The sequence below is a fragment of the Fringilla coelebs genome, assembly GCF_963513975.1.
Source record: "Fringilla coelebs genome assembly, chromosome: 1".
NCBI classification, from domain to species: domain Eukaryota; kingdom Metazoa; phylum Chordata; class Aves; order Passeriformes; family Fringillidae; genus Fringilla; species Fringilla coelebs.
Window position 1 is genome coordinate 17412024 of NC_140028.1, and position 26753 is coordinate 17438776.

The 26753-nt window shown below is 33.7% G+C and overlaps 1 protein-coding gene across 3 annotated transcripts in view; it reads left to right on the forward strand.

Moving 5' to 3' along the window:
• Positions 1-26753, forward strand: part of CSMD3 (CUB and Sushi multiple domains 3) — a gene marked incomplete at both ends in the record, with an annotated part of 576542 nt that overhangs the window by 470733 nt on the left and 79056 nt on the right. For all 3 annotated transcript variants that reach the window (XM_084217912.1, XM_084217913.1, XM_084217914.1), the window contains 10 exons: positions 902-1006; positions 5829-5947; positions 7927-7996; positions 10190-10306; positions 14602-14811; positions 16264-16452; positions 19646-19823; positions 21862-22007; positions 24896-24976; positions 26126-26239. In XM_084217912.1, the coding sequence (XP_084074038.1) occupies positions 902-1006; positions 5829-5947; positions 7927-7996; positions 10190-10306; positions 14602-14811; positions 16264-16452; positions 19646-19823; positions 21862-22007; positions 24896-24976; positions 26126-26239 (1329 nt within the window). The remainder of the gene's footprint in view (positions 1-901; positions 1007-5828; positions 5948-7926; positions 7997-10189; positions 10307-14601; positions 14812-16263; positions 16453-19645; positions 19824-21861; positions 22008-24895; positions 24977-26125; positions 26240-26753) is intronic.

Here is a 26753-nt window from a genome sequence, read left to right on the forward strand (position 1 = left end):
GCATGCTTCAGCATGGTATGTGTGTTTGTCTCTCCTATAATTAGCAACAGGTAATACTAGTTCTGTTTTAATAGTCATTTCTTACCAGACTTTCATAAACCTGTATATTTTAAAATGTTAGAAATTAAATAACACTCAGAGGCTTCCAAACTAGACCTCTCTTAATCCAATTCTTTTCTCACACTTGTAGCTGTGTCCAGAAATACAGACCTCAAAAATAGGTATCTCTTGATATTGTATAGGAAAAAGGATGCATTCTTTATCCTTATTTTAGACAAAGAAGACAGTTCTTTTTGCTTTACTTTTTCTTGTTTACTTTTGTTTTCTTTTGTTATACTAAATATGTGTGAATGCTAAGAGATCAGAGGCATTCATATTATCTTGATTTGTGCTGAAATACAAATAAATGGTCTATCACATTTCTAAGAACAGTCCAGCAATATATTTTCAGAGTTGCTTGATATATTATTTTGACATAATAAATAAACATAACATTACTATTATGTTTAGAATCATTCTGGGGACAGGATTTGCTCTTGCTTTTAAAAAGACCCTAGTGAATATTTCTCCTTTTGTGGGTAAAAGCAAATAATATAAATTTATATTAGCCTTTCCTTGTCTACTGTCCATGTCTCTGATATTGTGGTGCACTGAGAATGCAATAAAACTTTTATAGGGACAGCTATTTGATAGCATCCATGATGACAGAATATTATGGAATTGGTTATGTGACCCATCTCCTGCTCCCACCCTCTCCACTGCTCCCACCCTCTCCCCCCCTCACCCTTTCTCTTTTTCTCTCCTTAATTCTGTTTATATACACATACAGACATCACATCCTGACGTCTACATTTATGTCACTTTCTGTGCTTTTCAATAATATTTTGAATTCTCTTTTTAGGAACAACCATCCCTCCCCTTCTAAACAGCACATCAAATAATTTGTACCTCAATTTTCAGTCTGATATCAGTGTTTCAGCTGCTGGATTTCACCTTGAGTATACAGGTAATTCGAAAACGTTCTTTTAATAAAGAGCACTTGCTGGTTCCAGACATCAGTTCCACCTAAAGTATACAATAGAGGAATATTTAGTGCTATTGCACATAATGAGCTACATACTATAACTTCAAAGTCTTTAGTAAAATTCTCAATTAAATCCAAGTGAGCAAATTCAGACCTGAAAACTGTACTATAAGGACTGTGAAATTTAGTTTGTCTTGCTTTCCTCCTTAAATAGCTTTTGGTCTCTGAAAAATTTCTGAACCTTCAGCAGACAGAAATAAATGCAGATATGCTCATGTGGCAATCCTGATCCATTGTGTCCAGTGCAGTATCTCTTCCCACAAATGCCACCCCTGCAGCTCCACACCCAAGCAAGCACTCCTTGCCAAAATCTACAAATTATGCTCAGTACAATAACACATGTACTGTACAATATGCATGTGTAGGATACAATTAGTTACCCTTGGCAAAGAGGAGAGAAAGAATAATTTGAAAATAGCAGCTGTGCATCTTAAGTGAGAAATGCCTGCAGGTTGGTGACAACACTGAATTATTTCAAATGGTTTTTATTATTGCTGAGTACACCAGCAGTGGAAAAGGCTGTGGTTATAAACATGCTTTCTGTCTGAATGACTTTGTCTCAGATGACTGACAGGAGTTCTGGCAATCACCAGCTGTGTGGTTCCCTCTGCTTAAATTGGTTCTGGTGTCTGATCTGCATAATTGTGTCACAGTTATTTCTTGTCAGTTTTACCATATGCAAATCCCATGCTCTGGTTGTCTGATTAGCCAGTTGGAGAACACAGCCTTGCAAAATTACTGCCTGATCACTTGTCTATAACTAAACATTAATTATAGGTAGAATTATCCCGCCATTTCCTTGAAATGCAGATAGTCTCTCAGCTGCTTACAACTTGAGATGAGAAAAAACATCAGGGAGTTATGAAAATGAAATAAAATTAGACTGAATCCTGTGAAAGTGAAAATGCACCTTTGTATTCCCACATGTCCAAATAATATGTGTAATATACTGCCCATGTACAACTTCCACCTTTAAAAAAGATTAGCAGTACACTACTTAAAGTATTGGTTCATGTAAAGAACAATAACCAAATATGTGTGCATGAATTTATACAGGGATGTATGTGTGAATCTGAATGAAAGCAATGTTTTCTGTGTGAGTGTATAAACCCAAAGTATATGTTGAAAAGTTGTGATTCAGGAAATAATACTGATGTCTCTCGGTAGATATCCAATTAACCAGTAGCTCAGTGAAATATGCTGCTTTGAAAGATAAAGGATTAATTTACTTTTCTTGTGTAAGTGATAGAGATATGTGATTAAAACATCATTCAGTCTCTTGTGATTTAATCTAGACAGCAACTAAGCACCATAAAGCTGCTTGCTCACTTCCCTCCCCCTGCTTCTAAGTAGGATGGGGAACAGATTTGGAAAAAAAAAGTCAAATTTGTGTGTTGAGATAAAAACAGTTTAATAGAACAGAAAAGTGAAGGGGAATAATAATAATAATATGCAAATAAAACAAATAATAATAATGAAATAAAATATACAAAACAGATGATGCGCAATGTAATTGTTCACCACTGCATTGATACCCAGCCAGTTCACAAGGAGCAGTCCCCAGCCAGTTTTCCCCTTAGTTTATATGCTGAGAATGTGGTCATATGATATGGAATTTGTTCAGTTGGGATCAGCTGTCCTGAAACCTTATAGTTAGTTGCTTAGTGTGGATTTCAAGTCTTAGGCATCAGCTGATTCACTCCTTGAATCCATGACTCTGCTCCTCCACTATTCTCCAAGAAAGACAGTCTCTGTGAAAGTTTTATGATTTTTTTTCCATCTGTTGTTCAATTGTTTTTCAAGAAGAGATTAGGGAAAATTCTGCATTAAGCTGAATCACAAATTTGGTATAGGACATTAAGCTAAGGGACAACACTTTGTCACCATTGCTAGGAAGAAAGACAACAGAAACTGTGCCTTGTGTATCTTTTGGATTGTTGTCTCTTGCATTTTTCTACAACAAATAGGATGTTTGCTTGCAATTCCAGAACTCGTAAAACTGCTGTATTTATAAAGAAATTTTGCCAAAAAGAAGGAGATACAGAGTTGATCTCTTCAATTGTCCTGGTCATATCTGACTCTCAAACAGCAGTTCCTGGTCTAAAAGCTGTGACTATGTTTATAAAGCTAGTTAGTAAATGGAAAGTAATGGCCAAATTTTAATGTCAGTGTTTCATAAATTTATTTCATTTCATTGGAGCACATGCTGGCCAAGGACATCATGAGGAGTCAGCTGAATTAAAGTCTTGGTCTTTGAAATATTAGGGCATGGTTCTCATGCAGAATCACATCAGAGCAGAAGATTTATATTAAGCGTTTTTCAAATGAGCTTGCCATAAAGATTGGTTTTGTCCAATTTGTAGTGCATCGTCCAAGTCTATTTCACCTATTCTAGGAGGCACAAGTCTGAGGGGAAGTATGCCCCATTTGCCAAAATGATTACTTTTTCATTTCAGCAACAGATTTCTCTAAGAAGGTTTCATTCTGTTTCATTTCCAATATCTCTTTTCATCCCTCATGAATAGTTTTTTGTCCTGTCTGCTAGGGATTATATTTTGAGCTTCTAAAAAATCCAAATGTGAATATAAAAGTAAAAGAAAACAAAAGGAACTTTATTTGTTGAAGAAATATCTTAACACAAGTAAATGATACTTTGACATAAAGAAATAAGCATTCATGGTCTGAAACTGGATAGTGTTCTTATCTATAATGTTTCTTCTATAATATTTTTACTCCTCTGATGAATTCTTAAATTGTTATTTTATCCATAAAATTCATTTTCTGTATTCCATTGGACATCCTAAATACAAAAATATATTGCATTGAAAATATATTATATCACCTGTACTTTTCCAACAAAGAACACCACAGATTAGTTTGTTAAACACTTTCATAATGTTTATATGCTTTTACACCACTATAAAAATTTTGATTTATTGCTCATTTTCTCTAACTAAAGCTTTGCATCATCAAAAATTTCATTGGTAGTTTTTTGTATTGAGCATCACAAGAGCTGCTGGAGAAGGGCAAGACAGCATCAAATAGCTTCTTTTTCTTTATACACAATTCTTCTTATCTGAAAAGTAGAAGATACTGAAAGTATGCTTTCAATGAATGCCGGTGTTAAAATCTCTTTTTATTGCCATTGGCTATGAAAGTTCAATAACACATTATCCTGTGAAAGTAGTATAAGATAGTTCAAGAAAGTATTCATGTATCACAAATAAGTCAATAATGAACAGACTGCAGTTTATTAATATATTTATGAGTACATTTTTATGACCTGAATAAATATCACAACTCTCCAAAGACAGAAGTTCTGAACTAGTCCTCAGCTGGGAAGATGTCAAAATTTGTTTCAGTTTCTTGAAAGGTATCTTGGTGTTCAGATTGTATTTTTTCCCCATTAATTAATTGGAAAGACAATAGGATGAATACCAGTCAATGTGGTTTGGGCTGCTAAGGTAGCCTGAGAAAGTCATTTAGATGAGGTCATTTGCCTTTGCATGGCCTGACTATTCACATAGGTTACTCATTTCAACTGAAGGTTCAGTTATTGGAAACTAAAACCTGCTAATTCTAAGTTTAACTGTTCAAAACAGATAATAAGCAATCATCAGTGTAAGCCAAGCACACTTGTTATTTTGCATTTTTACTTTGTATATTAACTGGATCACACTCTAGATGTCTGAAAGGTAAAAAGTGGATCTAGGTCCATCAGTCACTTTCAAAACAGGTTCTTTGCTCTTCTCTAGTTTGGGAACAGAAAATAGAATTTGAAAACTAAAAATTTCCAGTAGTTTTCATCTTTCATATTGTATAAAAATGCCTTCTTTTAAGGTGGTAGATTTTACTTAGTGAGAATCTTACATGAAGTGATCAGTTACTTTAGCAAGTTTTAAAACATGCAGATTTTGATAGTGTTCTGAGGTAGTAGGTGGCCATAATTGAATCCCACAATGTTTCTCTATTATCCTGCGTACTGATGACCACTTGTGTAATAGTCCTGATTTCACAACGAGGCTTTAATTCTCACAGTGGGCAAAGAAAACAACTCAATTGATAATACTTCCTTATATTCCTGGCCTTCCTGGGTAGATGCAAGAAAAAAAATTTTCCCTTTGTGTTGACCATGAAAAAAAGCATGTAGCATCTTGGCAAACAAGCTTCCATTGCAATCAGAAATTCAAAATATTAGTGTTTTAGCTTTATAGGTACGTCTTTAAACATAGCAGATGAGATGAAGTCTGATGCAATTGCGTGTGTGTGTGTGTGTGTAAATGAATGAAGGAGTTGAGTCAGACTTGTGCAGGATGGAATGCTGGAGAGCACTTTTACTTTGCACTGTTTTTCCAGTGTTTTGCAGTTGGTGTAGTGTTGGCCAGCCTCCCCTAGAACACATGCTGGTAAAGCATAGTGGAGGTGTTCCCAGTCTGCATGATGAAGGCTGTAATTACAAGTGAGACTGCAGGTAGAAGTCTGTGCCAGGAGACAGTGGAATTTTAGAACTGAAAGTGCAGGTTGGGAAGTGTTTGTTGTCACACTGATCCTTTTCCTTTACTGAGGAAAGAATATTTTTTCTCCTTACACACAGTTATTCTGAAATAATTTGCTACTTGTCCACAGACAACTGCTAATTCCAAAGAGCACCCAGTGTGCCTATGTGCACTGTATACAGTCCTATGAGAACCTAAAAACCAATCTTATGGTCATTAGAATGACTAAAATTCTCTATTTTTCTCAGCTATAGGTTTGGACTCTTGCCCTGAACCACAGACCCCAAGTAATGGGATCAAAATTGGAGACAGATACATGGTTGGAGATGTGGTGTCTTTCCAGTGTGACCAGGGTTACTCTCTGCAGGTAAGCCAAGCTTACTACTTCCAATGGTGCCTTTCAGTTCTTTAACATGGTTTGGGTCTGTCAGTGCAAAATGGATGCTGAACTCTTTAGGAATTGTGTGCACATGATAAGTTTATAGGACTGTTTGCTTTTCTACTAGATAGTGAAATAGAAACTATCCAGAAATTCCATCAGAAGTGTATGGCTTGGTGCTTCTTCTGTATTAGTGATTATATGTTGTTATCTATTATTGATAGCTTCTTTGATAATTATAGCTGAACCACTACGGCAAAATTAAGTTAAAATCACTTGATGAACAATTAACAGTATTTCTCTATGCACAGGAGGAAAAAGAAAGTAAGTAAAGAGGGGAACTAAGAATAAAAAAAGGGAAAGAAATCATTGCTTTTCTTAGTAAATCAGATAGTGTCAGTTGTTTCCTTGCAAAAATTGCTTGGGGTTTTTTCTCCAAAATGTTTATCAAATAGGGGTGTATTTTTGCCAAGTAAATTTGCAATGTCCTTGCACCAGCAAAAGGTATATCCACAGGAAATGTAGTGATTGCAAATCACTAGTAGGAACCTATCTGCCTATAGCTGAAAATATTTTCAAAAACTTGTACAGTTATGCCATAGAATCAGATCCAAAACCAAATACAGTTTTTACTTGAGACTTCCATTATCGATCTCTTTGAGAGCCAGAAGGACAGAAAATTATGACATTACCCAAGGACTGCAAAAAGAAAAGTCTAATGGGGAGAAAATAATTTCTATATAACAGCACATTATGAACTGCTAATGGAGTTATGGATACTTTTGGAGCAAAATAGCAAAGTATGCCAGAATGAGCAAAATGCCATTAATATCAGTCTCACCTATAACATGTGTTGATGTCAGACTAACTAAATGAAGTTTTAAAAATGCTAAGAATTTCAAATATTTATTTTACATAATTCTGTGAAAACCTAGATACTGGGTTTATATGTGCTGCATCAAAAATAGAAATTGAATTTTATTCTTTGACAAAAAAAACCAAACCCTAGTTTATGTATTTTATGTATAGTGATTGAAACAAAGTAGTTTTTTCTGCTTCCAGATTTCAATTGCTGTTTCGATTTGGGACCTGTATCCCAGTTTCTCCTTCAAGATAGAATTGCTAGTCATGTCTGCAGATTTCTAGCATTTCAAGAATAGATGAAACACATGTTCTGTGATTGCAGCTCTGAGAATGACTACTGAAGTTTTCTTATATTTTCTGGTTTTTACTGGCCACTCTTGGTAACAGCATGAGAAATATTTTTTGCTTCTTTGCTTTAATTCCCACCTTAAATATAAGTGAGTGTGAACAGATAAGCCACAGAAAATGGCTGAAATAAAGAAAATAAAAAATATAGAAAATAAAGATTTTAAGAGCATAGATTCTTAAAAACACCCATGTAAAGTTCCTTCTCACCATACAGTTTTTCTGACTTATGCAGTCTGACTAGATGGTTTTGGAAGATATCCCAAGTACAGTTGTCTCTTAAGATTTTCCATATTTGTTTGCTTTCTCTGGAAGACAGAATTACATGGGCCAATGAACAAAACAGAGGGTTTGTCTATGATGTGTTTAAGATGTAAGTTAGCACTTACATAATTTATATAGCATGCATCACGTTCAACAACTGATGGGCATGCATAGTATGCAAAGATTGCTTCAGTTAGACCTATAGCTTCCAGACCTTTGGTTTAATATTAAAACAAGCATAGGATTCAGCTGGATCCTGTAATACTATAAGAAATAATATTAATAGATATTATCATGTAGTGAGCTAGCAGTCACAGTCTCCTCTGCTGTATTGAAGGCATGCTGAAATTAACAGTGTACAATTTAGATATTATACCTTTTTGGTTTTGCGTGTTTTGATGATATTTTAAATTATACATTCTTTTTGTTGAAATATTAATGTGCTGTGTGCCATATGTTTTTAATATGAATTATCAAATATTGTGTCATTTTAGGGACATTCACATATCACCTGTATGCCGGGACCAGTAAGAAGATGGAATTATCCCATTCCAATATGTTTAGGTATGTTCAGTTACATCATTTTTCTTAAATATACCAGAATAAGGAAATCAGAAAACTCAAAAATAATAGACACATGTAGTGGAAAGAATTGGGAGAACTGGATGAACTTAATTAAATGTGAAATTGGTCAAATTAAATTAGAAATTTTCAAAGGCAGCTGCACATTAATGTTGGCAAATCTTTCCTGAAATGTCCAAGCAGTAAAAGGAATACATATGGTCCCTTTCAACCCAAAGTATTCCATAATATGATTCTATGTGTTCTAGTCAGATATATCATCAATTTATTATCAGGAATGACACCTCCAGAGACCTTTGTAACACAGCTAATTTATTTAGGACTCATTTCCCCAGAAGAGTAACGGCAATTGTAGAAGATAGGAATAACATTACATTTTCCTCTCCAATGAGTTCAACATAAGCATGTCTACCAAATTTCAGAAGATACATTATTTTTCAAGTTAAGCTATACATGTGTCCATAATATTATTGGGAAAAGCACTGAAAACCTGTCAGAAACCAAAATGAAACATGTGAAGTGCGTTTAAATATACTCTTTTTATACAATGAATAAATGTGAGGAATGTAAAACTCCTGCTAGCTGTAATCTTTTCACTGCATATAAATGCCTTTTTGTTTGGGTTCTCCAACAATAAAAGTTATCTGGATTTGTAATCTTGGATGTATGGAAAGCAGGATGCTGTAGATCTCATTAAAGATTTTTTTTTTTGCTTTTCTTCAAGACAGTTAATATATATCCTCTTGAGCTGCCTCACATAATCCTGTTCTTAATCCTGTGGGGTGTTAAAAACCTCCTGTGAGGTACTGAGCTCCCTCAGTTTAGAATTTATAAATATTCAACAAGGTTTAGATATTTGTAAGAATTTTTTCAGGAGTTAGTCTTCAGTTTTTGTCATTATGCATTAGCATATGGGTAGGAAGTCTGATATTACAATTGCACTGCTCTAAGTAAATTCTGAAGATAAAGATGCTGTGCTAAAATTTTAGTGATTTTTTTCCACATATTTTTTCTTTTTTTTTTGCAAGTAATGATTTTCATTTGTGTTTCAAATGCTGTAGCAAATTTTACTTGGACAAAACTTCTAAACAAAATTCTGTTTATCATAATTACCACCTTCACATGTAATATGGATGTCTAAGTAATTTTATTTACTGTTGTAATGCCTGAAAGCAACATAAAATTAAGACATGCATTTAGTTTAATTTCTGGAAGTATGTGTATATTTACTTTTCTAAGTTGGTTTATTTTATCTCATTTTTAGAACAAAAAGGTACAAACACACTTTTTAAAAGGCCTCTTGAATAGCTTATAGTACAAAGTCTTTTTTTAATACACTGTCTTATATCATTCAGATGCTGCTTTACAAACAAGCACAACTGTCTCAGCACTGCTATGAGCTGGTGTGTGCTGCTTGCCTGTGACAAGGACAGTTCTGGCAGACAAATTGAAGAGTAAGCATTAGGGAAATGTTGGTGGAAGCACAAGTCTTATGGAGTGGCAGAGGGAGCTGAGAGTGTTTAGCCTGGAGAAAAGGAGGTTCAGGGAGACCTTGTCACTCTCTACAGCTCTCTGAAAGGAGGCTGGGGCCAGGTGGGGTTGATCTCCCAGGCAGCCACTGACAGGATGAGGGCACAGAGCCTCAAGATGCACCTGGGAATGTTCAGGTTGGACATCAGGAAGAATTTCTTTATGGAAAAGGTGCTCAGGAATTTCGGATAATTTCTTTACTGAATGGGCTGTCCAGGGGTATGGTGGAGTCACCATTCCCTGTTCAGGAAATGGCTGGATGTGCAATTTAGTGCCATAGTCTAATGGGCAAAGTGATTATCAGTCAGAAGTTGGACTTGATAATATTGGAGATCTTTTCCAACCTAAATGATTCTTCAATTCTGTATTCTGTTCTATTTTGGGTGCAGGTATCCCCCAAGTTAAAATCTACTCAATTCAGAGCTGATTCAGGGTTGCAAGGTACCTTCCTGTAAATTAATTTCTAACAGACATTTAGTAGTAAAGACTACTAAAGTTTGTGAATTTGTCTAAATATAACCCTAGGTATAATTATATTGTATAGTATTATATATTATTATATTATTAATGCTCTAAGCATCTTCAATGTTATGGATTAATTTTTTGCTCATTTCACTTTTCTGAAAAGTATTTTTTTTTTTTTAGCACAATGTGGTGGTGGCATGTCAGACTTCAGTGGAGTGATTCTCAGTCCGGGGTTTCCTGGCAACTATCCTAGCAGTTTGGATTGCACATGGACAATAAAACTGCCTATTGGGTTTGGTATGTGTTGTTTTATGGATTTAAAATTGCTTTTTAATGGGTGAAATACACTGAACATAGATTTTAAAATATTGTTAATCTTTATGCCAGCAAAAAAACAATTATAATTAATTTGAAAAAGTTAACAAAATCTTAAAAGAAATATTTAATATAGAAAAGCTACAGTGTTCTTGGTTTTTCATTTAATATATGCCAACATTTTCTGATAAAGACAAAATTGTTTAATTAGAATTCAGCACAATTTTCTAACTTTACAGGATTGATTTATCTTTTTGTGAAATCATAAACCCAACAAAAAAGCCAGCTAGCATGAATATTTCACACCAAATCAATTTAGAAGTTAAAGCTACATTTTATTAATTATTTTATCATTAGGTTTCTTTGCATATCTTAGGTAAAACTCATAGCAGCATAGAAATGTAGAAGCCTCCCACTTAAAGCTGTCAAACTTCCCACTCAAAGTAGAATTGTCAGAAACACTGGATCAAGCCCACGACTGGTGGAACTCTCTCACTGGGGCTGCTACTCACCTAATCAATCCCCAGGCTGGAACAGATAAGGATGCTGTACTCCAGATGCAGAATTTTGTGCCTCTCCTTGTGCAAACCTTTCAGAAGCATTTGTTTACTCAGTCCTTAAGTTTTTTAGTGTTCTTCAAACAAAAATTGTGCCATTTAATATGTCACCCACAACCCCTAGTTTAGTATCCTCCACACATTTGTTGAGGATGCATTCTCATTTTCCAAGTCTCTTCTAATGACATAAACCAGTGTAAGCTTCCATAGCAACCCACAGAATATTGTGCTTGTTACTGGCTGCCAACCATTGAATGGCTGATTATCACCCTTGGAGCCTCAAAGTTATGTTAATTTTTGTTACTGACTTCCTTTCCATTCATCAAGCTCATGTATGTTCAGCTTTCAGATGAGAATGTTATAGACTGAGTCAAAAGTCATAGCAGGGTGAAAGTATATTATATACACTTTTCTCCCTTTTCAATTTATAATGGTTGATTAACTGTTATTTTCTGTTAGAAAATCCATGATGAATACTCCTAAGTGTCTTTTTGTGTCTTATATATTTGGAAATTGCCTCCAAAAAAACAAGTTCCATAATTTTTCCAAGGACTGCAGCAAACTGTAGTTGCCATTTCCCAGGTCCTTTTTGTTGTCTTAAAGGTGAATATGTATTCAGATTTATTCAAGTCACTAGACCTTCTCTTATTGTACTATGGTTTTGTGTAGGTACTATAAGCATTTTAATTACATTGGCTAACACCTTGAGCAAGTTTGGGTGGATCCTATGCATATTTTATTGTGAAATCTTTATTTGAAGCCTGTAGAGTTGTCCCTTCTAGTTTTTAACACATGTGACACTTTTGAGGAGCATGTGCACTTGAAATTTTTTCTTTATATGCCAATTGAATGGTGTGCTGGTTTTCTTAGACAGGCCTTGGATTTTTCTATTTTATACTTGCCATCTTCTTCCCTATTCTTTACTTGATGATACAGAATTTCTGGGTCTTCCAGAGTGAGTGTGACATCCCAAATAATATTCTCTTCTGCATAGCTTCAGATTCTTTCCCTCCTCTTTTTAAAATCAATTATATGTTTTTTTTAAATTAGAAATCCCATGAGCCTAGTTCACTTATGATTTATATGAAAGCCAATAGTTCTGCATGGGTTGTTTATATTGACTTAACAAAATCTATCTGGGGGAAATGCATTATATTAAAATGGGGATTTCTATATAAAACCCAATTTGTTTGTTTGCATGTTGTTCAAACACACAAGATTACAGTCAATAATTGATTTTTTTTTCTAAGCATTTTATTGAAATAACATTGACACTCTAACTCTGCCACTACCTGAATTTTTAGATAGCCTGATGGGACAATTTGTAGTGCTTCATTATGAGTCATAGTGCTGTCTAGAATCACAAATAGATTTCTGCTTGTTAAGTTATCCAAAAAGAAATTATAGCTGTAGTAGGCAAATTATTTCTGGATCAAATCCACAGGAGAAAAGAATATTCAGAGCTATAAGGGAACACAATATTTTGACAGATGATTCCAAAGACATTTGCTAATAAAGAAGAGATAATAAAAATCTGAAATATTGCTTAAATTTCAAATTTAATTTAAAAATGGTATATTCAACTGCATCCAGAACCTGCTGACTTTTTATCCCAAATACATTGCCATCTGCCTCTTCCCTCACTTTACTGCTATCCTGTCTCTCTTCCCATACTGACTCCTTACTCTGTTTTCTTTGCTTGCATTCTGCCAGACTTATGTGTCCAATAATTCTAACTTAACTCTTCAGACTGCTATTTGCACTCTACATTGTTAACATACTATTTAGTTTGACTTCCATTAGGCAGGAGATTCAGCTGCTGAAGTTTTGGAGACAGTTTATTGGATAAGCAAGTTTAACCACCAAAATCAATATTGAACTGTTTTGAACTGCTTTGTTCTGAAGCAGTTCTGAACTGCTTTGTATCAACTGAATTTTATTCACTGGATTTATGAACTGTTTTCCAGTTCATGTATAGGAAAATGAAATTATTCATTTTCTAGAAGAAGACTAAAGCTGCACAGATTGAAACATGCTTGTTAAGTGAGATATGTTTGAAACCAAATTGAATATTAAAGTAAAATTTCACCGTAAAAAAAGAAAAATATTACTTTTGAAGAAGTGATGGCTAAAACTGGTTTTAGTGATGCTGGGACTCTGATCTAATGGAGGAACATCCAATTCTTCTGTGTAGTAAATAGAAAAACTCAAAAACACCATCATGGGAACGTTCTATAGACTTTCACTTGTTTAAATCTTTTTTTAGAAAGACTTTCTCCCAATAATAAGTTACAGATCATAAGCTTCTCCACTGTATATTAGCTAAAGGTGTAATGTTTTTACCAAGGACACTGTGTTTATTTGCATATATAAATATATTCACCACTCTTTCAAGCAGGATGAAACTAACTGCAAAAAAGCATGGAAAAAAAAATCAGTCTAGCAAGCTGAAGTTTCAGACAAAGAGAGGCAGGTGCTACTGGCAGAGCAAGGGATGAATAATTTTGAAGATTGATATGGTTCAGAAACTTGAAGAGAAAGTGCAATACAGAGAGCAGGATGATTTGCGAAAATGTATTTATACTTTAGTATGAAAGAAAGTTCATGAAAGAGGAAAAAACTGACAGCAAGGTCACAGGAGCTGGCAGTTGTTAATGAGAGCTTAAACTTTGGACAACTGTATGGTTCACAGGATCAAATGAAAGGCCAAAGTATCTTGATAGACAAAGAGCAAAGATTGAATATAGCTTGATTCTCTTTGTAGGAAATATTGGGAAGGCTGACAAAGTCAAAGAATGACACTTAAAATGTTTCTTATCACTTATAGACTGTCTTCAGATAAAGCAAGACAGAAATTATCAGGGCAACAGTAATTGAATTATGCACATAACTTGCATATAAAATGTTTCATGCTTCAGAAAATCTTTTATAAACTTCACATGGTATCTGGGGTGAAGTTCTAAAAGACAGTGATAAACGCTATTTAGGTATTACAGATCAGGAGTTACAAAACTATTAATGACTTTCAATAATTTATCTGACATTATATCTTTTACTTTCAGTTTTATATGAAATTGTGTTGTCTTAGCCAGAAACACCAGTAGGACTCAATCATCTTTCTAGTGAAACTACTGCATTATCATGCCATAGTTGCAATAGATCCAGACAAACTGCATTTTTTTTCTTGGTTGTAACTTATATAGAAAAATGTTATAAACAGGAGAATGTTTAAGAACCCTATAATTATTCAGTGCATTGAATTTTCTTCTCATGCTGCACAATTTTTGTAATACATCACCAGATTAGGAGAGGTAATTTGCTAATAGAGAATAAGCTGCCTTCCTATTCCTTACTGAACCAAATAATCAGAAATTTCTGTCACCAAAACCACCATATACCGCAGTGTGTGTGGAGCACTCACATGTGTTCCCCATGCACTCTGCTTTCACAAGTCCTTGGGGTAGCAGCAGAGGCTCTGCCTGCCTGATACCCTGAGCTGGACCTGAGGCCTTTCTGCTCACCATCTAGTCCAATTTAAAGATTGCTGGCAGATGTGCAGCCCCACACACATCAGAACTGCGAAATACACAGATGCTTCCCAGGTAGTACATAGATTTCCACCTGGTTATTTTCTGCAATGATCAGTATAAAATGAACACACTTTATTTTCCCTCCTGGTTTTGGTACTGGTGGTGTTTATTTACTGACAATGTTTTTCAGGTGTGCATTTGCAGTTTTTGAATTTCTCAACGGAGACCATACACGATTACTTAGAAGTTAGGAGTGGATCTACAGAAACTAGCACTGTTATTGGGAGACTAAGTGGCCCTCAGCTACCAGCCTCTTTGTTCAGCACAACTCATGAAACCAGCTTATACTTTCACAGTGATTACTCACAGAACAAACAAGGATTTCATATTGTATATCAAGGTGAGATTTGGACATTCTAATGAGAAAGAGCACGGTGGCTGTTACAGATTTTAATGGGGTTTTGGGGATTCCTAAAAATAAATATGAAAGATTTTATGTGTTTCAGTGCCAAGCTTTAAACGTTGAGATAAAACAGAAGAATGAAGAAAGTTAAGATAAAAAAAAAATTAATTGCATATTTTTTCATTAAAATCAGGTCAAATGTCAGCAAATACATAATTGCTAATATCTGAAGCTGATTGGCATATTAATTTAAATTGCATGCCTTTACAAAAGAAACATCTTTATTCAATGTTTGGAAGCACACTGGAATTTTAATTTTGTGTAATGGGTTCTGGAAGGTATACATCTAAATTCTGTTTTGTATTACTAGATGGATGTAGGTTTGTGCAAATTAATGCCAACCCAAAAATCTCCAAATCCATTTTATTTCCTAGTTCACCATTTCCCCGAAGGTTCTTGTTCTTTTGTACCCAAGTAGGTCATGCTGAGCTGGTGAAGATCACGAGATCATAGTTCTATTTACAGAATTGCATTTTCATTTAAAAGGGATTAGATCACCACTGTTCATGAGAAAAGGTCAAACGTGTATTTTAAAGTAGACCTGTTTTCATTATATGAATAACACCTAAGAGTGATTTAAAGAGATTTTATTTTAGAGTAGTCTCCTATTACTCTTTTAATAGTAACAAGTCCAAATTGATTTGAACTCTGTGTAACATTGTGGAAGTGAGCCTGTAAAAAGAATTAGCTTTTAAAGAAAAAGTCAATTTGTGGCCTAAAGTTCTAAGGACAGTAAAAACCTAAGACCATATTCTATTAATAGTAACAGTAATAATTTTGAAGATGCTGTCATTTGTCAAAACACTGCTAAGTTCTTTTCTGTGTTTTAACCACATAAGACAGAACTGATTCTTTCAAAGATATATGGCATGATATTCCTATACTTCAACTTTACACAGCTTATTTGTTCTCACATTGGTAATAAGACAATGCTTCAAATCCTCTTGGAAAAAATCACCAAGATTTGTGAGAAAAGCTTTTTTTCAAATTGTACTTGATCACTATAAAGTCTTCGATATTCCAGTTCTTTATAGAGCCTTTTAATTCTCCTGGGAAAAACAAACAAAAGTATTGACATATTTATTTCTCTTTTTCCTTAAACAGAAGAATGTAAAACCTAACAACTCCTATTGGATCAGAAAAGAACTTCATCTATCTCAGAATAGTATCTTCAAACAGCAAAAATAAATGTTATTTAACAGCACTGAAGTGTAGCTGGTTTCACTGTACTTCTCCAGGTGTAAAATCAATGATTTGATCATCAGCATCATGGAACATCATATAGGCTGTCTGTGGCTTTTATTTTTATTCTAATTAAATGCTCTTATTTTTGAGATAATCAGAATTTTTATTTTACTGATTTTCCACCATTATTATTATTTATTTCAGCATATCAGCTACAAAGCTGTCCTGATCCTCGACCATTTCGTAATGGTTTTGTTATTGGAAATGACTTTACTGTGGGACAAACTATTTCATTTGAGTGTTTTCCTGGCTACACGTTGATTGGAAATTCAGCTCTAACTTGTCTTCACGGCATCAGCCGCAATTGGAATCATCCCCTTCCCAGATGTGAAGGTATGTTCCAGGGGACCTATAAACCCTTCATCATTTGAAAGTCTTCCTAAGGCTGTTAACTAAAGTAATTTCAGCTTTTGATTTACAGAGGCCTGTATATTTACAGTGTAGTCTTTGCAAATTAAGTATTCAGTTTTTCACATTAAAATTTTAGCAGAGAAGCTGAAATGTTTTGTAATATGAAATCTCTGAAAACTTATCTGAAATACTACATTTGATTTTGGAAGGTTAAGCTTAAAGTCTGGAATGTGGAGACCCATGCTACTTTTAATCTAGGTGAGGCAATGGAAAAGCTCTGCACTAAATTAAGAAAAAAGGCTTCAAAAATTGAGTTTACAGTTCTGGCCACTTATGTTTTTTCTTATCAGTTAGTAAGAAATATTAAAGGTGGTCTGGAGTGAAATTGTCCTCCAGCCAGTGCTCTATGAAATCATTTTAACATACATTTTTTTCTGAATGGATTTTTTGTTTAAATTACATTTTTTTTAATCTTTTACATTTGTTTTTTTTTCACTTGTGCTTGAAACAAAAAAGAAGGTTCCAGGAACTGTGACTTGCACGTAGCTGTAATTTTAAGGAGACAGAATGACTGTGGTGGTTCTGTAGAAGTGTTTCTCTCTTCCCTAGCTATGCTGAAGGGAACCTGTTCCTAAGCATCAGACCAAAGAAGGTCAGTCCTCCACTTCAAGGCCTAGCTTCCCTCTGTATTGAATGGTGAAACAGCATTGAGAATGGGATCCTCCCTATCATGCAGGAGGGAAATGCCCAAATAAAAACCCCCAACAACAACACAACAGCACCCCACCCCCGAAAAACTCCAAAGCCAAATGCAACCACCCAAATAGAAAATAAAACGCTCCCCCATTTCCTCAATTTCTTCATTATATTTTGCACCATATACCCAAATTTAGGTATGCAAATGAGAAGCTTCATTATTCAAAATTCCTGCTCGACTCAAGTGAGCCTTAGGAATTTTGGGGGGGATGTGGTAGGTAAATTAGGACCTAACTGGTACTGAATTCAGAAGGGGAGGCCTTATAATATAAAAGACAGATGACATACTGTAATTTTTTTTTGAAAGGGGAAGAAGTTAACTCATTATAATTAAGTTTCACCACCCATTTTCTGTATCTTGTGGGATAGTAATGCCTTCATAGTTCATGTCTTCACTGCTAAACACTTAGCTTAGTTCTTGCTGTATTTTCTGTGCTTCACAATCAAAACAACCTATTGAATGCAGGATTCTGTTTCCTTGAAATACCTTACTGGAACCAATAATTTAATTAGTAAATTGTAAGATGTTCAAAGCATGTTGTTTCCCTGAGTATCAATTTTGATGAAGTTCCTGAACAGTAGCTGAATGTTCTTTGTTTCTAATTTATTTGATATGAAAAATTAAGATTAAAATATCCACCAACTTGATAATAGAGATCTAAGATCCATGTTTTCTGTGTGATTACAGACTGTCAACTCTACTCAGCTCCCAGAAAAATTTCTTAAATTACATGGGGGTTTGTGCCGATACTTTCTGTGGTATTTTTAGTAATGGTTTGTGAATTTTTCATATGCTACAGATATTTTTGAGTTGGTTTTCTTTGTTTTTTTTCTTTTTTGTTTTGTTTTGTTTTGTTTTGTTTTGTTTTATTGTTGCAAAAAAAGGATAATGAGTTATCTTCTAGTTTCACTTGGTTTGATTTAAGAGAAAGACTTTGTGTTCAAAAGCATTAAAATGAAGTTGGCTTTTTTGTGTATACCTAGTACCAGAAATACACAGCATGTCTTAAATTTGTATTTACTTTAATGTCTTTATTGTAAGACAAGAAATACCAAGGCTTTTTTAATTCCTCAGATTCCTTGAAGCAGAAAATCTGAATTAAATATGACTAAACTTGCTTCTGTTTAAGCAGTTTTATTCTCTCCTTGCATCCCTGTGAACCTAATATTCCTTTAACCTGTGCTCAGCATCATCTAACACTCTCTGTCCCTTCTTAACTCATCTCCCTTGCTTTAACCTATTTGGATTCTGTTCCCTCTCCTTTTCCAAGAAGTCTTGTTCCCTGACAGTCATCAGACCATGTTTTCACTCCCCTAAGAGCTGGCTGCAAAACCATTTCTGTCTCTACTGCTCAAACCCCCTTGAGCCTTTAAGGTTAAAGCTGAAGAAAAGCAGTGCCCAAGCTGTTGAGTCTGAAATGGTGGAAGTGTCACTGTGCATCACTTCTTACCCTACAGTTCAGCACCAAAGTTTATAAACATAAACCATAATATTTGTTTTTGCTAAATACAAATGACGCATAATTCTTATATGTCAAACTTATATGTCAAAACTGCTCTGGTTGAAGATTTTAAAACATATATTAGAAAATCTGTATTGCCATAACATGCACCTTGTAGGGTAGAGGGGACAAAATAAATATATGCAAAATAAAGCAAATTATACAATTTTAAGCTTTGCTTACTTTTCCAGAGCTAGGCTTGTATACATTTCTCTTCTGCAAAAACCAGGTGGTGTCATATTCAACACAGATCTGTACGCAGAAAATAATCTAGTTTGGACTAATAGTTTTCCAGAAGTAAAGAGTTATGAAAGTCCAGAATCTGTATGATCATTCTTGCGCTGTATGATGTCTAAAATTAGCACTCTGGCATGAATTACAGAGAGGACTCTTACTTTATTTACCAGAATTTATGTCTATAAATGCAAAATTACTATTTATCCTGTTGGAAAAAATGTTTTAATTTTGAAGTTCCCCTCTAATCTTCACCCACCTCTCAACCTTGCATGTGCCTTCTTTCATGTGTTAGTTGGCTATCTTCTTCTGACTGTACATGAAAACAATTAGTGTGATTTGTTGCTAATTGTAGCTGGAATTTACACAAAGCCCTAACAAAGTAATTTTCAGTTGTGCAGGGAATTTCCCCCTACATGTATATATATTTCTTTAATCCTACTTCTGATAGTATTTGTTGCATCAGAATTATTATTTTCTTTATTTGTTTATTTGTCAAATACTGTCAAAAGAGACTTCTGACTCTGCACAAAGCTGAATAAAATCTGTTTTCTTTGCACAGGAATGGTCATAAGCAAGGAAGTTAAGTGTATCAAATGTGTTCAAAACTAGAGCATTAATATAGTTCAAGTAGAATGAAAAAAGCATATACTGGCTATTTTTAAAACATGTCTTTTTTATAGCTCTGTGTGGAGGAAACATAACTGCAATGAATGGCACCATATACTCTCCAGGATACCCTGATGAGTATCCAAACTTTCAAGACTGCTTCTGGCTTGTAAGAGTACCACCTGGGAATGGAATCTACATCAATTTCACAGTTCTACAAACAGAGCCAATATATGATTTCATAACTGTCTGGTAAGGAAACACTTTTGGCATTTATTTAATCTTTATGTGACACTGTATAACCAAATATTAATTTAAAAGAATATATTTGTGATTTTCCCCTTGAAACTGGTATTCTCTCTAAGAGAAATGACTGAGTTGTCAATCCATATTTTCCAATGGACCATTCTCTCTAGATAACACTGGACAAGAAATCAAAAACAATAATAGTGTTTCTCAGTTTGCCAACAAAGTAAAGCATATAGAGGTATGCTATAATAGTTCATCAACAATCAAGAGAAACTATACTTAAGAAGGGAGTGATAAGGAGTTTCAGATGTATGTATTAACATTTTAGAAAAGGACTACTAGAAACTAAAGTAGGGCAACACTCAATTCATTTCTTCCAAGTTGGCTTCTTTTATTCTTAAGGGTACATAAAACGAGAGGCTCTTTTTGTATTTGGCTTTGACAAAGTCAATTGAGCTTACAATGACTGTAATCAAATTCTATTCTCTGTGTACTTGAATCCATGTCTGTCATGGCTCTGCATGATGACCCTCAGCAGCAGCCTATCACATTAATGCCTACACCATGTATTTGAAGACATTTAATGGCTTTAGTCCTCATTTGTACACATGTAAAAATTGTATTATATACGTAATGGCTATTTAATTATGTAGCCTATACAATTTCTGAGATATTTTTGATTTATAATGCATATCAAAAATTTTATAGCAGTTTCCAATGCAAAAAAAAACCCCATTTTATTTACAATTCAAATACTTCAAAGCATACAACTTCCCTGCTAAAACAGGGAAAGTGTCAATGTGCCATAATTTGGACAAACATATTACTACAAAATTTTCAAAATAAAATATATCCATATTTTTATTTTGGTTTTTTTTTAAATATATAATGCTAATAACTATTGAAAAATAACTTTAAATATAAACATCCACTGCTTACTCTTTGTCAATTCCAATCTGGAAGGAAACAAGGATGAACATTTAATACTCTTGTATCATGATGCTGTGCTCTGTACAATTCCACTGTTGTTTATTACTAACTTTAATTTTTCTATTGAAATGAATGTTTCATTTCTCCATAAGGTAGCAATGATCTTTTGAGCAGTACATGTATTCTCAAAATCATAATAAATAGTACAAAGTAATATCCGTACATTCATATGAAGAAGGATTAAAGAAATTAATCAGCTGTATATTATACTCAGTTGTGGTTAAAGCTACCAAAAAATATATTAATTCCTACCTGTAGTGGTAAACCATGACACTACCTGAGTCAAAAAGACATATTTATATAAAACTCATAACAGAGCAACACATTGATGGAGAAAACTCTGAATCACTCGTAAAAATAAACTTTAAATCAATTCTTATCTATCCATATCTATTATAAACCATAAATAATAGCAAAACTATTAATTAGGGGGGGAAAAGCTAGGTTAAAGTAAGCTGACAACAGAGCATTTCTAAAATTAACTATAAAATATGCATTTATTAATGTCACCATGCAGTTTTCAAGGGGAATCTTGTATTCAGTAGTCTGTAAGCATTTTGGGTTTATTTTTGCCAAAGCCAATGTTCATTCATGTATTTTTAATTTATTCTATTAATAATTATAACAACACAAATTATCTCCTAATTTTCCTAGAAATGATCAGATTCAAAAGACTGGAGGGCATGAACAGTTATTAGTTTTATTTATTTTCTGATAGCCACATTTGAAAGTATAGATACAAAAATGTGCTCAGAGGTTATGGCAAGTAGATGAAGTACAATCACAAATTCAGTAATTTAGAGTTGGCTGAAATTTTTATTAGAAAATAAGAATTTGACTTTCAAAAGGTGGTTAAATTAGTGTTCAGTCCACATACAGGATAAGAGAAGGTCTTCAGCCCTTGTTGTCTGGTTTATCTTATTTTAGTTGTCTCATGCCTTTTAGTGTAATCTAGGGAAAATTTACTGCATTCACTTAAAATTTGGAGAAATCATATTAAATTTTTTGGACCAAAGAAAGAAAAAAAAATTATTCTGTTTGTTTTTCTTAGGGATGGACCAGACCAAACTTCCCCTCAAATTGGACAATTTAGTGGCAACACTGCACTAGAATCAGTCTATAGCACTTCCAATCAGATTCTGATAAAGTTTCACAGTGACTTTACTACCAGTGGCTTCTTTGTACTTAGTTATCATGGTAAGTGTGACAAATTAAACTTTTTCACTGTTTTTACTGGTCACTGGAGGAAGACAAGACATAAAAAAAAAAACAATATCTTTTTCTAAGAGTTGCTATTATGAATATGATTGACCACTACTAGGTTAATGCAAACATATGAAAGACTAACATGAATTATGAAAATAATTTATTTTCTCGACCAGATATTAAATTTAATATTAGTTAGACAAAAATAAAAAGATTGCACTGTGATGAGACATGAACAAAGAAGGTGGCATCAAGACCCTAAAATTCAAGGTGCACATTCTTTTACTTTTTATAATGCTTCTAAAATTCCTTTGAAACCTAAATGTTTTTGGAGGACATTAAATTTCTTTTTGAAATTTGGATATTTTGAAGTAAGTGTTGTTTTTGTAGAGATACCAATGATAGTGAACGATACCTATGTTGTTTGCTACACTATATAGTTCAATGATAGTGAACTGCATAGTGTAAAGTTAATTAACAAATTAAATACTGACTGAATGAAACTGTGTATGAATTAATTCACTGAATTCTGCCTCTTTTTGTAGTCATCCAGACCCTCTGTGGCCAAGTGCCTTGTACATTGCTATGATTACAAGGGAACAGATTGAGAAGGGTGGGTTTTGGTGCTTTGTGCATACCCATTAGATTGAACATCCTAGGAAATTTGAACACACTACATCCTGTTTTCTGGATCAAGGTCAAATTTTGTGACTAGAAGATTTTCTTTTTGACTTATTAAAAACAGTGGTGAATACAGATAGAATTCATGGGCTTAAAGGAACTTTAAGCTAAGTAAAACAAAACAGAAAAATACATAAAGCCTACAATGAAAAAAACCACTGGCAATTGATTATGGAATAGAGACTCCAGCAGGGTTAGGCAGAGAGGGATCAGAATTTCCATTCCAAATCTTGGCATCTATATTGCATGTATCAAATTGCAAAGGACAAAATTCCATTTTGCATTCATTAATGAGTCCATATGTATTGATATCTACTAATGTATCAATATGTGACCAAACATATGCTAAAATGCTCATGGAATCAGAGAATTATTCAGAAAAGACCTTTTAGAACATTAAGTCCAACTATAAATCCAACGCTGCCAATTTTGCCACTAAGCCATGTTGATAAATAGCACATTATATGCCTTGTAAATACCTCCAGGGAGGCGACTCCACCTCTTCTCTGGGCAGCCTGCTCCAATTCTTGGCAGCCCTTTTGGTTAACACATTTTTACTAATATCCAATCTCATGTGGAGTAACTTCAGGCTATTTCTTCTGGTCCAGTAATTTGCTAGTATTAAAGTGTCTCTAAAGATCTTCTTTGACTTGTTTCTTTTGTTGTGAAAATTTCCATACCATGGGTGTGGGCTCTGATGTGCAATAAAGATGCAAACCGAGCAGCACAAATATTACTTACAAAAAAACTTAAAACTATCTTTATATTAATGTTGTCAAGACAAAGAAATCTTTCTGTATCTTGGAGTCTATGATGCTTTATACCAGCTGAACAAAAATTATAGCAATAAATGAAAGGCAGTCAAGGAGTCAAATAAATGCAAGGAGTCAAATTTATTTAAAATAAATAATTTAGGGATTAAAATTAATGATACTCCTCTTACCCTGAAATGAGAGACGTTTGAGATAATTTGTAGGACTTTATTGAATCAATTTTTAATTGTGTTCATGATTTTTATTATTATTTTTCTTGATGCAAACAGCACAGCTGTTTCATGTTTAGTTGGTGTGTTTTACTGGTTTTTCTGACTCACTGATTTAAGTAGATCTTCATTACCTGAATGAAGAAAAGGTGTAAGAGGAAGATATCAAATAAGGCTGACTCAGTAGTAACAAAAGGTCTTACTTATGGTATAAATTTTGTGATTTTCAAAAGTTTGACCAATTAGAGTAGTAAAGGATTTAAATACACAAAGCAACCAAGAATGTGTATTACTGAAGCTGAGCTGTCATTTGCTATAAATAAATGGTATTTTGTGCTGAAGAGAAATTCTATGTGCTGTATGAAAAAGTTATATTAATGAAACCCAAGCATACTTCATCCTGAATGTATGCTTTAACACAGGAAAGACTCTAGCTAAAAATACATCAAAATGATGTCTTTTTCCAGATTTCTGTCCTAATTGTATTAAGCTCAGATTGTAGTTTTTCTGTCTCCAAACATAAGCCCATTTTCATTGGATCTCTGGGGGAAGAAAAATCAGTCTGTACCACTTCTGCATACACTTCCTACTTATTTTTTATTTGTTTGAACAGGTTATCTTGCCTGGCTGTTGCATCATGCGCTAAATCTCAGAACATTATTCCATGTAAAACTTCAAATGAGAATTTTGAAAGTAGGATTATTCTCTGACTCTATCTGCAGGTTATGTGTACTCCACAACTATTTATTTATTAGGAAATTTCACATTCAAAATGTTCCTGTCTATTAGTTATGCTGCCTCTGTGTAAAATCTTTGGGTTTCCAAAACTTGTATTGGTTGCAAGGTTTCAAAAGTGGAAGACTTCAAAAGTAAAATTTTATCATGAAAAAAACCAAAAAAACCAAGCAAAACAATGATTGAAAAGTACAAAAATATTTGCTTTTTGACTGGAATTGCTCAAGTGAGAAAATTGGCAACCACTTCTAAATTTCTTATGTTATTTATGAAGAGGATTTTGCCACTAAAACTAAATAACTAATTGAGAATGCAGACACAACTTCCAATGTTTTCATTTCCTTTATTTTGATTCTTTTGAAAGTTTCAATATAAATTGAGTTTTTATGTTTATCCTGCTAATGTGAATATTAAATCTGTTATTGCATTGTTATGATAATTATGTTTGAGAATGTCAACTGTGCTTTGTTCCTGTTTATAGCCTATCAGCTCCGTGTCTGCCAGCCTCCAGCAAACGTACCAAATGCTGAAATTCTAGCTGAGGATGATGAATTTGAAATAGGTAATATTAAAATAAAATAAAAGCACAAAATTTGTTTATGAAATAAATGTGCTGTGCACAGGGTGCCTTTCAGAATGGAAATCATACTTGTAATATTTCAGATTCTTATTTTAAAATACATTTTTTAAGAAATCATTCCTCTTCCTTATGCACTCTGAATCCCATCCATGTTTTAGAGATAACATATAAGTAATACAATAACTCTTTGTAATTAATTTTAAAATACATTTTTCATAATATTGAATATAAAACATTGTATTACATTGTATTACACTGAGACAAACAAAATCCATAAGAAACATGTAGACAATGGTATATTCTGTGCCAGAATTAAGGTTCTGTGACCTAAAAACTAAAATCAAACTTGTAAAAGTTATGAGGATCAGAGAAGGGGATGATATTCTAACTTTCTGAGACATGTCAATATTACTTAGACACTTATATTTCAAAGAAATATGATTTATTATATGATTTCAGATGTCTGGTGAGCTAGTTTTGCTCACATTATGGCAAAGAAAATATTTTTTCTTAGCATATGCACCAATATATAATTAGTTATATAGGTCAAAAAGAGAAATTACTTATTTTCCTTTTCTCTCTGTAGTATGGGCCAAGGAGAACTGCTGGGATATGCAGGTTTTTACTTTTATTGGTACATTAAACTATATGAATTTTTGGTCTCTTAATTAAAAAATGAAAATTTCTATTCTCAGAGTGCAAGGTCTAGATAGCATCAACAAGTACATTTGCTATTTAATTTTTTCCCTCAGGATTGTATGAATTACTGACTTGATCTTAGACCTTTATTTAGTTCCATAATGTTTATCCTATAAATTATATTGCTTAAAGCTCTGTGGACATTTGATTCACATAGCATCAGTCAAACCCAGACAACTTAGCAAACTATCTAATAAATAATGTGGTGGAAAGGAGTGATAGATGCAGCACAGTGTGCAACACAAACCTCATTTACCACATTTCTTAGACTAATCAAAGTTGTTTATGCCAGAGGTCATTTAGCCCATTGTATAATATGATGGTAAGAAACTTCATTAATCAATAATGTTTTCAAAGCTAAAAGTCCTAGTTAATTGCTGTTTAATGCTTATTTTGTTTGTGTGTTTCGCCTTGTGTTGTTTTTCTGAACAGGAGATATAATAAGGTACCAGTGTCAACCAGGCTTTACGCTGGTTGGTAATGAGATTCTGACGTGCCGACTGGGGGAAAGGCTTCAGATGGATGGAGCACCGCCTACTTGTCAAGGTTTTTTTTTCCTTTTTACTTTCCTGATGACAGGCCAGTTCAGTGGGGATTCCTTAAATAACTTCTACATCTCTTTATATAAGGCAGCATACTGAAACGATTTCAGACTTTTCATGATTTATCCCAATATAGAACTCTTTGGTTTGTTTCATGTATGTCAGATATTAATGAGAAATAATTAGTAATCTTTTCATTAACTTCACAAGTTGAAAGGGCTGATAATGGTTTTCTGATTCTTTTTTTTTTGAGGAGTCTGGTAAATAATGAGACTCATTTTCTCTATACATAATAGTATGAAAATTTATATGGGAATTTTCAAAAACGCTAAATTAACATAGCATGGATTTGGGTGAACAAGCTCACAAAATATTTTTTCAGTGCTGTTTTAAGTACTTGCATTTTTTATTCAGTGTATTCTAAAAAAACAGGTTTTCTGCATGTGTGTGTGTGTGTGTGTGTGTGCACATGAGAAATGTGTGTTTCTTCACTTTTTCTCTTATTGAGAACTGCGAAC